Here is a 14,547-nt window from a genome sequence, read left to right as displayed (position 1 = left end):
AAGCATCACATTTTAAACTATTTAGTAAAAAATTAAAGGAATCGATTTTCGGGAGGATACTTCTGCTGTTCCACTGTAGAACAGTGATCGAATCGGTGACCTCGTTCGATGACTTAGCCATCGAAGGATACGATCGCTGCAAGGAGGGGCCATTTAGTAGTCAACTGCTTCAGAAATGTTTGCACTATAGGGAGAAAACGTATCAGAAGGCTTTTAAGAGGATCAGTAACATTGAAAGCTGTGAAAATTAAGTCCACTATGTCAGAAAATTTCATTAGTCCGCTACTGGACTGAGTATCTGTTTGAAAAAAGGGGACACTTGGGGTTTTTGGTGTCCCTGGAAGTGGTGGGTACTCCTTGTTAGAATTAATATTTCCAAGTCCTGGAGCAAATTGCTTCGGCTTTTGTGCATCACTTCCGTTGGATTTATTGATTGCGGTTGGCGCACTCTGAGTGGACGACACCTTGGCACCCTTACGAGGCAATGTAGGGGAGGCTAGATTTCTCCTCTTCCTGGATTCCCCTGGGTTAACCAATGATGTTCCCTCTTGTGGGTCGTCAGATTCTTGCTCAACGCCAGCCAAAAGAGCAAAGGAATTTTCGGAAGGGACAGATGGCGAAGCATTCTTTAGCATTTCTGCATAAGAGTGCCTTGAGCGATCCTTAAGGGAGCGCTTAATTTTATCCCCGCGCTGCTTGTACGCCGGGCATGACTTAAGAGCATGCGGAGGGCCCCCGCAGTAAATACACTTCTCAGTTTCTCCACCGCAAGCGTCATCCTCATGCTCTCCCTCGCATTTGCCGCACCGTTTTTTATTGCCACAATAAGTGGCTGTGTGGCCCAGTTGCTTGCAATTGCTGCAGTTCATTACCCGCGGTACAAATAGGCGAACAGGTAGGCGAACCTTATCCAGGAGGACATAGTTGGGAAGAGCAGATCCGGAGAAAGTCACCCGAATCGAGTCTGACGGAGAATAAGTTGTCTTATCATCTTCAGTTTTTGCGGAAAACAATTGCTTGCATTCCAGAATTTTCACCTTTTGAAGTGAAGGGTCCTTAAAGCAGCCAACCCCGTACTTCAACAGGTCTTCGCACTTTAGACCCGGTTCGGCGACGACCCCATCGATCTCCACAACTCTACAAGGCACATACACTTTGAATTGCTTCGTAAAACGCTCGCTGCGAGCAATCTGGTTTGCCTGGTCGAGGTCATCTACTATAACGCGTATCTTATTAGCTCGAACACGTGTTATCTGAGCCACGGACGGGTAGTTGGCAGTCAGCTCCCGTGAGATTTCTAGAATATTGGGCGATTTCGTGTTGGGCCGGAAATACACCACCCAGGGTCCAGTCGAACTGGCTGGGTATGTTTTAATACGGGGAGGACTGGGGGAATCAGGGGAGGGAGTAATTTCGGGTTTATCCGGTATATCCATGGGAATATCATTCCCATCCAATGTTACTTCGCCCTCGGCCATTTAGGCACGAGGATAACACGTGGTGTAAACGAGAGATGAAACTTATATTCAGGGGAAAGGGCAGAAGTAGAGACCGATCGGGGAAAGGGAAATGAAAGAAAAAAAAAATACTTAGCTTATATAGCGGCGATTTCGGCTATTCTGGTATTCACTTCACCAGCCTGGGCACCGGCGAACAAAGACTGCCTCGAACAATGGTTGACCTTCACTGACAATTTATTCTTGTTCACTTTATGCACAGCACCAGAAAACGAACTGCTTCGATCGAGAGCTCGGAGGGTTATGAAATGTCTCCTACATTGGCGATATACACAAGAAAAAGATTTTCTTACTTTGGAGTGAATTCCAGAAATAAATTTTTTTGATGACTTTTTTTGCACTGTCGCAGTACCGCCAACTTGCCCAGCATGCAGCACCGCCAACTTACCCAACCGCATATTTTATTAAAAACTATTTAAAAAATAACTTTTGTTTGTGGATAGATGTAATATCTATATGGATACTGAAAGCTCTTTTCACGCGCTAGTGAAAAATATAACCATTTGGGAAATGGATTGAAAATCATCCCAAATAATAAAAAGTATTTAAAATTTAGAAAATTTACTTGGTATGCTCGAAATCACAATATCACCCACAACTTCCACCAAACAAATTGTTTTGCAACAAAAACACATTGGAAAACGAGTTTCACATAACTTGAGGTACAGAAGAAGAGGCAGCGCTATATGTCTAATAGAAACAGAGAAAAAGGGATTCCGCCAACTTACCCTAATCGCCAACTAGTCCCGGGCTCCCCTACATATTTCTCGATTGCCAGCGAGTGCGGTATCCCGTCCTCAGTCGACGACCTCTTCTAGGTTGTCTGCTGAATATAACGTTAGATGGTCTCTTTCTCGACATCTGGGCTATATGTCCAGATCACTGTTGAGGAGACCGGGTCTAGTTGGCGGTGTTTTCAGTTGTCATATTTTATCGGTTTGATTTTGGAATATCTTGCAAAATAGAAGACGTTGCATAAAAGGATAGATTGTTGGCAACATCTCTGAATGTTATCAAAGTGTTTGTTGCATTGTCTTTGTTTTCATTGACAAAAATATGTGACACGAAAAACACGATACGGATATAGATACGTTAAAAAATAAACCATCAAATGGTGATTCAATTGCTTCAGGGATCTCTATGGATTATGCTGAATGTCTTATCAAGAAAACTGAATATTAAACATTTGTTATAGTATTTCAGTCTCAGTACCCCGGCATTTTGATTTCGACGCGTACTCCATATTCTAAAGCAAATTTTCGAAATTCTTCAAGCGATTGGCCAAAGTAAATGTCCTCTGCATCGGCGAGAGACACAAGAAAAGGATTTTCTTACTTTGGAGTGAATTCCAGAAATAAAAATGCTTGATGCCTATTTTTGCACTGTAAATAGTACCATCAACTTGCCCCGCGTTCATCACCGCCAACTTACCTCAACCGCATATTTAAAAAAAAAACTAGTTAAGAAATAACTTTTGTTTGTGGATAGATGTAATATCTATCCGGACACTGAAAGCTCTTTTCAAGCACTACCTAAAAATATAATCATTTGAGAAAAAGATTGAAAATAACACAAACTGTTTAAAACTTAGAAAACTTACTTGGTATGCTCAAAACACAATATCGCTCACAGTCTCTTCAAAACAAAATACTTTGCAGCAAAAGCATATTGGATAATGGGTTTCACATAACTTGAGGTGCACAATGAGAGGAAGCGCTTATGCTTAATAGAAAAGGAGAAAAAGAGATTCCGCCAACTTACCACAACCGTCAGCTAACCCCGGGTTCCCCTAGTATACCGTGCTTTATCAGCCTTCTGATGTCAAGATGTTTGTATACTTACTACAGCTTGTGGTTGGTGCACATGCGCCATTCTTCGAGTAGGGGAACATGGGGAGACTTGTCCAGGTTTTCAGCTAAAACTGCACAAATCTCTAAAAAAGCCTTCAATCCCTCAAAAGTCATTGAGATATAATGTGCAAAGTTATTGTGCGTCTTCATGATTTTTTGCAGAATTTTTAATTTCATTTTTGAAAAGTTACAAAAGTTTTTCTGTGATCGTTTTTTTTGGTCAAGTCTCCCCACTGCGGGGAGACTTGACCAAGGCGTGGGGAGACTTGACCAAAAGAATTTTGAAAAATCATAACAAAAAATAATGACATAAAACATACTGTAATTATTTTTCCCCATATTGTCGAGGTCCTTAGGTAGCAGTAAAAAATATAAAACGGTTGCATTCGATAAATTTCGATTTTTTTAATGCATTTCTTTTTAAGGATTAACTGTACTGCTTGCATTGCGTGTTCACACGTCACAAAATCAGTCCTACTGTTGCTAACTTTGTTTATTAATACTAAAATATAAAGACTTATGTTTGAGGTGGGATTTTTTTATGGCGTAATTAACATTAACAGTAGGTACCAAAGCATAATAAATATCAGGGATTTTGCATCTTTCTTCAGCTAATTGCCACTTGGTCAAGTCTCCCCATAAAATCTTGGTCATGTCTCCCCAACATTAGTTATTGCATTCAATGTCATGCAAATTCTAGTAATAACTATTCCAATGTTCCAATTTATGTAAAATTATTTCACTGATCCACAAGGATTAAGATGGTATATTAGTGCTTTAATTGTCATTAGTAGTCGAGTAGATATGTCCATACAAAGTTTGATAAAAATTACATCATTTAATACAAATTTATTAATCACGTAATATTTTCTGTAAGGAAAGGATTTTTCATTCCAAACTTTTAAAATTACCTTAAGGGATCGCAACAAGTATAAATATATTTTTGAAAAAAAATTAAGAATCGAATAGAAGACGCCATAGCCAAAAATAGAATTTTCTGCTTGGTCAAGTGTCCCCATGTTCCCCTACTCGATTGTCTGCTTCCTTCAATGCCTATAACGTAGCCGTAGAGAACAAAAGTGAATATCAGCGGTTTGTGTGGAGCACTAGCCTAGTTCCTTTAGTTTCACTGAATCATACGCTGCCTTTCCATATTCAAACAAGTGGTGAGCGCGCTAGTCGTATTCCCGGTACTACTCCACGATTTGTTACAGGGTAAAAATCTGGTTGTTTTAGTATTGAAAATGCTTTACTGAACTGTATGGGGCTGGGGCTAGGTGTAAAACTAAAATTTGAATTTCGATACGCATTACGAAAATGTGGAATAATTTGTAGCGTTGTTAATTGTTGATGGGCTTTCGCTAATTCTAATTCAGAGAACTTAAACTTCCAACTTAAGAATTGTTAGCAGCTTTAGTTTGGCATTCAAAAATCCGTATTAGAAAGATTTGAAAACAGATGAAACTTTGCATACGTTTTGTTAATTGTTGATAGATTTTCATAAAACGCAACCTATCGATTCAGACAATTATCGGTAAAAATCAAGGAAAAATATTGTTAAATTTATTTGTGTGTTTTAAATGTACACTATTGAATAAACCGTAAATCTGTGCAAAATAGGTAAAACAGATGCATTTTTTTGCAAGCCTGCACAAGACTTTCCCAAACACACACCGTCTTTACGCATGGGCACATTGGGTTAGGGGCCCGCTCTGAAAATGGATATAAATACATACTAACGCATGTGTTCGAAGAAATGCACAAGGGGATGGGCGTAGCATAGTTGGTAAATCGATTGGGGATCATCCATAAGTGATGACGGGGGGGGGGGGGGGGGGGTAGGGGGTTATGTCAGGTTACGTAGCTTTTTTAAAGGGGAATAACTAACATCGTTTTTTATTTAAAAAAAATTACAGGGACAGGGGGAGAGTTACCGTCAAGCTTCGTAATTACCAGGTATTTAGAGGTTTGTGACGAAATGCTACGATGGGGGAGGGGTTAAAGGTGTTAAAAATTACTCAAAAAATGCTTCGTAATTTATGGATGATCCCTTGCCTTGTACGTAGCGCACCTGGGATCGAGTTCCGACTCCGCACATGGGGTTAGAAATTTTTCATAAAAGCTTTTTCTAACTCGAAGAGGCGAATGGCCTTAAGGTTAAAACCTCTATTATCGAGATAAAAAAATGCACTCGAATATTTGTAACTCATAAGTACATTGCTAAAAATGACAAATTTGAATTAAACGTCGTTTATAGTTTAAATATTATACTGGCATTTTTTATAAATTTCACAATGCCTCATATCGATGAGTCGGTAGCAGAGCAGTTCAGAGTTGCACATTGATTCGTATTCCATGTGATCAAACCTTCAAAGAGCTTCAGACAACCGAGCGGAATAATACTAGCGACAAGAAACGCATCACAGTAAGGTCAGAATCACATTGAAACAATTCAAGCGTCGCACAAACAATTCGGTTCAAATTTCAGTTTATTTTGAGGTAAACCAATGATGTGTTTTAAACTATAACTATAAACTATATACAAAGGGACCGACATCCTACCAACATGCAACTTGTTAACTTTATTAAACGTCGCGCTAAACAGAACACGATGGTCAACAAATCTGTGAGTGACTTCACCTTCACAATTTAGACACGCTAGGGTAAACAGCAGTCAGGCTTATTAGCAGTCAGGCTTATAAGTTAGTTATTATTTCAAATGTATTATTTAGTTCAGTTTTTACATCTTTCCAAGCCGGTCATAGTCACGATTGCACAAAACGTCTATTGAATAATTTACAAAAAAAATGCACAAAATTGGTAAATATTAGAAAGAGCCGTAATTGGTATTCCTAAAGCGAAGATGGAACAAGAATGAACATTAAGACGATATACGAGCTTAGAATCAACATTATATCGATTGATTTCAAAAGTAACACGCTTCGGCGAAGTGCCTCGAGAGCAGCAGTAGGTGTTGTCGAGAACGCACCAGTCATCGCCATCAAGACCATTCTCTGAAGATGGTTTAACTTTGATTGGATTGTCATGACTTCTCCCTTCTGCCACCAAACAACGCACCCGTATGCCAGTATTGGTCTAACAATTGTGTAGATTCACAAAATGTACTTGGGTTTGAGTCCCCAAGATTTGCCGAAAGCCCGTCTACATTGGCCAAAGGCCATGCAAGCTTTCTTGATCCTGAAATCGATGTGAGCTGTCCAATTAAGTTTTGAGTCGAGAATTACCCCAACGTACTTAACTTGATCTTCGACAATAATTTCAGAGTCAAAAAAACTGCAATGGACGAGCTCCGGTTGTAATCCTTTGTTGCGTGAAAAGCACCATTGAGGTTTTATTTGGATTAACTGATGGTCCAACATGAAGACACCACCGCTCAACAACACATAAGGCTTGTTGCATCAAATCAAAAAGTGTGTTAATGCAAATACCGGTGATCATTATATGATAATCATCGGCGAAACCATACGTCGGAAACCCAAGCTCATTTAGTTTTCTCAACAAGCTATCGGCGACAAGGTTCCATAGAAGTGGTGACAGCACATCACCTTGAGGACATCCGCAGACACTCAGTTTCCTCATCTCTACTTGTCTTAACGATGAGCACAGATGTCGGTTTCTAAGCATTGCGTGTATCCAGTTCGTGATATATGAAGGTACTCCATGATCTTGTGCTGCTTCCAAAATTTATTCGAAAGACACCTTGTCAAAATCACCTTCAATATCGAGAAACATTCCTTAACTTGAATGCTTTTGTGAAAAAGCTTTTTCAATGTTGTAGACAACATTGTGTAACAGGGTGGTAGTAGACTTCCCCCGCTGATATGCATGTTGCATTGCATGCACCTTTGGGAATGAATTTGACAGTTATTTCCATAACTGACATATGATGTGTTTTAAACTATAACTATAAACTATATACAAAGGGACCGACATCCTACCAGCACGCAACTTGTTAACTTTATTAAACGTCGCGCTAAACAGAACACGATGGTCAACAAATCTGTGAGTGACTTCACCTTCACAATTTAGACACGCTAGGGTAAACAGCAGTCAGGCTTATTAGCAGTCAGGCTTATAAGTTAGTTATTATTTCAAATGTATTATTTAGTTCAGTTTTTACATCTTTCCAAGCCGGTCATAGTCACGATTGCACAAAACGTCTATTGAATAATTTACAAAAAAAAATGCACAAAATTGGTAAATATTAGAAAGAGCCGTAATTGGTATTCCTAAAGCGAAGATGGAACAAGAATGAACATTAAGACGATATACGAGCTTAGAATCAACATTATATCGATTGATTTCAAAAGTAACACGCTTCGGCGAAGGGGAATGTTCATTCGAAGAGAATATGTAGCTTTCTACGAAGTTGGCTGTCGACTCTAACCAGTTTCAACATATCAGGAATATTGCATTACTCACAATCAAGAAGTTCTGAACAAATCAGTGTTACTGTTACTGCGTACTGTTGCATCTCTCGTAGCCAAAAAACTTGTTAACTTTATTTAACATTAAAATTTTTTGTTTGCATATTTGGACATAAAGTCTAAATCGCGATCAAGGTGGTCGTCGTGCGTTGATCAGAAGAATTAGAAACGATAAACCCAACTTATCATGCACGATCAAATGGTATACTTGACGATTACTCCTTGGCAAATGCAATACCAATTTCATTTAGCTCGGTTCTAAGCAAACACATCGTTTCTTATATATTGGATATTCTTTAGCTCTAGAGTCATGAGAAGAGAACTCCGATAAAATTAACGACAATACAAACGAACAACGGCCAAAATCAACAACACATACTTCTTTCTATATTTTGTCAGTACATTGAGAATTGGAATGTGTGAAACTTTACTTTACTTGATCCTCTTAAATAGTAATGTTTGCCCATATATTAACGTCGTTTGGCAATTATAGTCTCGATGTTAAGAAGTCCAGGTTGAACATGTGAAAACCGTACTATTCAAAATAATACAAAAATTGAAATTTCACGCTTTATTTAGGAAAGCCACCTTAAACTCATCACGGAATACGAACATTTTTTTCTGGTTAAGGTTCAAATATTAGACGGGTTCACCGCCTTACTTCAGCATTCTGCCGTGGTTAAAGCACTCTTTGTCCTCAAACATTATCGTTCAACTATGAAGGTCAGATTACCACATCTTAATTTAGTTAGGTTATTGCTACATTATGCAATCGCTATTAGGAGAAACGCCATATTATCGTATAACTCAACCTTAAAGTGTCCGGTATTTCGCATTTTTTGGAAATCCTGCGCATGATAGTAACCTGCAAAAAAATCTGATCAACTCAGATCACCTTTCCTATATAATACCAAGTTTTTCCCATACACACTTCGGCGATGCGTGCTGAAAGGGTGGCGTTTGTAGACCCAAGTGGTTATTTCACAACAGCTAGTGTGAAGCCGAATTTCTGGTTTGTACCGTGCGTTTGAGCCGTAACAAGGTTTAAATCCATCTCGTCGCGAATTTCAAGACAAACATAGTTACCAGCAAACCGTCCTTAACAAATAAATGATGAAAAAAGAAAAATCCTTCTATTAACTTGATTTATCTGTGCGCTTATTAATGATCATTTACGCGACTTTACCAATGAATACAAACATTTGAAAATTATATGGATATTGCATAGTTATAAATCCGTTCAACATTAATTTTGTGATGAACCATGATAGAAAATCAGCTGAATCAAAATGCGTATCACTGTAGAATTGTTGTCATTCCACCGCATGTTTTGTCACCTTGATCTGTCTTTCTAGTCAGACGATCTTTTATCTGTGTTAGTATGAACAAACATCAATCCGAGAAAATATATCAGATAATCTGGAAATTATCAATAATCTAGAAATCTGAAATTTGCACATGGTGTTCGCAAGACAGGCATCTTTTTCAATGTAACCGTGCTTGTGTCTTGTACACAACCATGTTACTTTTTTTGTTTCTTTTATATAGCTTCTTAACCTTAGAACCTTAGCCTCTTATCGGGGTTGGAAAAATCTATCTAGAAAACTTACTAGAGCGGGATTGAGAATCGAACTCAAGTGAGCCAACTACGTTATACTCGTCCGCTGGACCGTCGTTGATCGATCTTCTCGAAACCCGCATATTCGCCAAATCAGTACTCAGAGATTGTTGTGGTCTGCTAAACAGAACATGGGAGGGTACCATATAGGCAATATTCGATATTAGCGCTACTTCAAGTTGTTTTAGCCTTCGGAGTATGTCTACACCATCGTTTCAATATTTCATGTGTTAATTCTCAGTCTATTTACCACACCATTCAAAGCGAAAAATTAGACAGTAATTTTCTCCGAATTTCGGTGGGACTCGAGAGAGACCTTGACACCCGAAATCGATCAATTATGTCATACGCGGCATTTAAATTCATAATGATTAGCTTGTATGAGCTAACATAATCACGAGTTACAAATATTTTTGCTACAATTTTATTTAATTTTATATTCCTATGAGTTAATTGTAGCTAGGTTCTGATTTGGCGATTTTGTTGCCTATTTTCTGCGAAGAAACAAAGAGGTAAGGAGAAATGAAAGATTTGGAAACGGCAAGGCGAAAGGTATTCTAGAACAATAACTTAGAACGGAAAATTAGAGCTAGGCAGGTTCATATGGCCATGATTGAAAGGAAATGTAAAGAATCTTTTGCCTTCTCTAGGTAGCAGCAGGGCGTTTCACCCGAGTCTACTAGCATAGTCGGTGAAAGAGGGCAAGTAATCGTCATGTTTTGTCATCGACACTGAAGAAATCGGTATTAATTTTGTTGGCCATTCCTGTATGATAAAGACCTCACCATTATAAATTTAAGTTGACGGACACTAACCGTCATATAATTAGTATGGCACCCGTCCTGTGGCTTTTGATTTATAATATAATATATGACCTAATTGGTACCATAACTACTGTGTAATTTTTTGTAGCTGCAATCAGCTAATAAAATTATGTAGATAAACTCATCTACACCTTAAAGGAATGAATGCATGCGCGTCTTTTCTTGTTCTAATAAATTTGAACAAAAACGGCTTCTGGTTGCTGAAAATGATATTCGAAGATGTGATTACTGGCAAATTAAAGTCGGAACCGGGAACTATGAATATTATCAATTTCTGCATTTTGCTATTCGTTCTTCAAAAATTACTATCATTGTTACCATAACCTGCGAGGTAATATGCTTTTAGCACATTGTACATAGCATTGTCAGTTTAAATATAGAAGGTAGTACATTGTTGGATTTTTAGCGGATCCTAAATGATTACAGAAATATTAGCATAACTTGTTTACTACTTAGATAGAACGGTAGGCAGAAATTATTCGATGTTTTTCATATGTGATTTTACTGATGCAAACCCGAGCAGAAGATCATAAGTGTGTCCTGAACGGTGTAGGCACGTGGAATGATTTTGGGGGTGAAGGAACTTGTTGATATGCACAAAACTTTGAACGTAAACGTTTATTAAAAAAATCCATCTCCATATAATCACTGTACATGATTAACAAGACATGTGTAAATATAACCAATCAATACATCATGCCAAAATGTTCTACGCTGCCCTGATGGGGATATCGCAAGATCAAACATTCCATTAGCATGTATCCGACATGGCGCCTATAGATCCCCAACGCTACCCGTCGATGGAGTATCCAATGAAGAGCCCTATCAATCTCCTCGCACTTAATCCGTCACATAAAGTGACTGATCTCCCGCATTTGCTCTACCAACACATGCCTGTGGTGTAATCAGATAAGAAACACTTTATTTATATCCGAGAGACTTGTTGATGCCATCCTGGGTTGAAGTGATGGCAAACTCGGTATCACAATTACAATATTTTATTTTCTTTAGAGATTAGCATCCACTCTGACGTGATCGGTCGCTTATTGTGCGGTTATATACTTTTCGTTAACTACTCCCGGTATCTCGTTGGGTATTTTGCCATAAATCATGGAATATGTCTCACCTAAATCCCCCCACAAACGTTGCGAACTGCTTCAGTACGTTGAATAACATGGGCCACTGAAGATCCTATCCGATTCGTCTCGTGATCGCTGGTCACCGAAACGTGTTATGCTGTAAGAGCTCTTGGAAGTTGAAAAAGTGTGGTTGAGTGTGACAATGACCGATAGTGGTGTAGTTTTTGTTTCACTTTGATTACATATAATGGAGAAAAATCGAGGCGGGCAGGCTCCCGCCACTATGAACGGGACCCCAAAATTGCTGCATTATGGATACATGGATGATAACGAAGACTTGCCGGTAATGAAAAGTTACCCGAACAGTCCGATACTGGCTAGGAAATATACAGGAGCGTAAGTTTCACAGAGCGTATAACGTGAATGTATTAAGAATCAGATGGAAGTAGTGGGGATTGGCTACTTAGTAACTTGATTTTTTTTTTCAGATTCTTTGTTTAAAATGACAAATCTATCGCTACGAACGAAAACTTTATTTAAAAATCATATATTCTCAGATCTCTTAAACATTTTTTATGGAACACTTGTAGAACTACTGTTATAGAACGGGTTCTGTGATTTTTATTCCCATCAAAATAAAAAATTATTTCTGCACAAACGACTAGTCAACCTCACTGGCTGCTTTATCATCAAGCTGACCCCAAGTTGGTGTCAAAATATCTAACCGACCTCGAGTTGCTGTTCGAATTATAAAAATACAACTTTTCTAAGTTAGGTGTTGTGCCCTAATGTACAAACTAGTTGATCCCATTTTTTTATACGCGTTTGGCTCTCACGCCAAAAGCCAAGAGTAAATTTTCGCTTTCTAACTGGCGCTAATTTGGTGCTATGTAAGATTTATCACTTAATTTCATCCCTCAAACACCTCACAGCAAGAACTGTAAGAAATACATGGGAAAAAGTTTTTTCAACTAATGGATTTTAATTCTCCTTCTATCGATATCGACTCCTTTAAGAAACTCCAAGTTAGTTCCCTGTGCAAATCTAGGTTTATCATCATCCGTATAACTGGGAATATTAGAATTATTGTTGCGAGAAATTCTTCACAATGATGCTTCCAGCGTCGTTTAAACTTCTGTGAATATTGGTAGTGCCGCATTACGCTCACGATGGATCACTTCTGTGAGGTTACGTTACGTATCAGTGGTTTTCCGATTTCACTGCTCAACTGGAGGAACAATACTGTATTGTTTGTGCAGTGGATAAGCAAAAAGCAGTAGAAATTGATTACTTGGTTTATTGATAGCTGGAATTGAGTAATTTTTGCTTCAGCTCTGAGCGAGCGTAGAAGGTAGACTAAAGCATATAAAAGCTTACCAATAAAAATATATTTTTAAACGTTTTATCTCTGGTGCTTTTAGTTTTTTTACAAAAACATACCAGTATTTTACTGGTACTACCAGACTGATGGATACAGCACCGGGAAACCGGTTCTCATCAGAACGGTCGGGACTAGGAAGCCTAGTATCCGGGTACCCTGTTAGACACATAACGGTTAGCGTGGGTTAAGGCTAGGGTTGCCACCTCTGGTAAGACTTTGACCAGAAGATTTTTATTGATCTGATACTCGAAGAAAAAACAAACGTATAGGGTGATGAGCCTATTTTGGCACCATTAGGGAGATGGTCGCACTATTTTTTGAACAACTTTAAAAGAAGCCATATTATCTATAACCTTTCTCAGAATAAAGTATCAGTGTACTGTTTCTGAAACATCTATATAATGCTTATTTAGCAGAATTGCCTCAATTTTCAGCATAAATGAAAATAAATGTTCCATTCTGTGCATCTATTCCCACCTCAACGATCCAATTATCGCCTCATGGGTGTGCCAATTTCCACCTCATCGAAAAACAATCTAGTTGAAACGCAATGCCTCATATTCCATTTGCGTCGATTCTAACTAGGTATCCAGATCATGGACGCCAACGTGTGATTTGTAAAACGAATCATTCTGCTTTTTTCAGCCGATCAAAACAAACGTAAACATCACGCACATCAATGAAACTCATCAGCTGTTAGTAGAAGAGCGCCCAGAATTGCGCACGCAGAAAAAAACCATTCAAAGGTTAGCAACTAGAATGACAAGTTTCACAACACACATTGCTTTCTCGAGATCGAATTGTATGTGCAGATGAAAATAAAATATCTGCAATCAACAATTAGTTGAATAGCTTGAAATAATTGATTACTTATACATGAAATTGCATTACAATATATTTTCAAGTTCATGTTTTGGGTTGGCCGCACTGGTGATTCTTTTCTGTACGATGAATGCAAAAAAAGTTTGTTTTGATTGTGGTAGTGCATCAGCAAAACATGCCAATAATAGGAACCCCCGTATTTAGTTTTATCCTATTATAACACTAGGCCTATTCTAGTGTTTGACGAGTGATTTTAAAGTGAAATTATCGTAAAAAGATTCTCCAGCTAAAATAAAGGTATGTATCAGTGCAATGTTTAGTATATTTGTGCTGGAATAACGAGTTATGAGGCGGTAAATGCTGGCTCGTAAGTGTTTATTTTGCTAAGCGCCGTTGCATCCAGCTTCGGTTCACTACGTGAGTGAGGCGGATTAGTAGATATTTCAATAAGGTGATTTTGTTTTAATTAAAAGATGGATTTAGAGGATAGTTCTAAATACGTATGTGCACAACAAATAAAGAATATAACTTGAGCTTATTTTTCTCACCTGTTTTAGCCAAATCGATAGTGTCATTATCTCATATGCTTGGTTCGAAACCAAGGGGTACGAAATAGGGTCATAATAGGCTCTACTGCCATAATAGGCACATCACCCTATATTCTAAAACTAGACAGAATTTTAAAGCAAATCGATTGATCGATAAAATTTTCTTTCCCCTAGGTTGATGGGTTTGACGGTATTGCAAACATCATCAAGCATATTTCGTGCATCGTTTAAGAACCTCTAACAGACAATTGCTTTAAGATGGTTACTGCATTTCGCCTCGATAGTGGTGCATGGAGGAGACTGAGAGGGCTTGTGGGCTTTTTATGTTTTGTTTGTATACTGTGCACCTGCCCTAACTAACGATCAACCATTAGCCTGTGCACGCTGGCGTGGCCAACTGGCGGGTTTGCAAATATTGTTCCACAGTTTAATGGTAAAGTTTTGCTGAACACGGTTCGCG

At 38.4% G+C, this 14,547-nt stretch overlaps 1 protein-coding gene across 4 annotated transcripts in view; it reads left to right on the top strand.

Moving 5' to 3' along the window:
- LOC131684279 (sodium- and chloride-dependent GABA transporter ine) overlaps window positions 1-14,547 on the top strand; it is a 64,055-nt gene that overhangs the window by 37,058 nt on the left and 12,450 nt on the right. Inside the window, exon 1 of one of the 4 annotated variants that reach the window (XM_058966996.1) lies at window positions 11,417-11,732. The exons of the other annotated variants lie outside the window; for them this stretch is intronic. Within the exon in view, the coding sequence (XP_058822979.1) occupies window positions 11,584-11,732 (149 nt within the window). The 5' untranslated portion in view covers window positions 11,417-11,583. Of the gene's footprint in view, window positions 1-11,416; window positions 11,733-14,547 lie in introns of those variants that run through there. 4 annotated transcript variants of the gene reach the window in all.

The sequence above is a fragment of the Topomyia yanbarensis genome, chromosome 2 (genome assembly GCF_030247195.1).
Source record: "Topomyia yanbarensis strain Yona2022 chromosome 2, ASM3024719v1, whole genome shotgun sequence".
In the NCBI taxonomy this organism is placed as follows: Eukaryota; Metazoa; Arthropoda; class Insecta; order Diptera; family Culicidae; genus Topomyia; species Topomyia yanbarensis.
The sequence above is the reverse complement of the archived record's forward strand: the minus strand, read 5'-3'. Positions and strand labels throughout refer to the sequence as shown.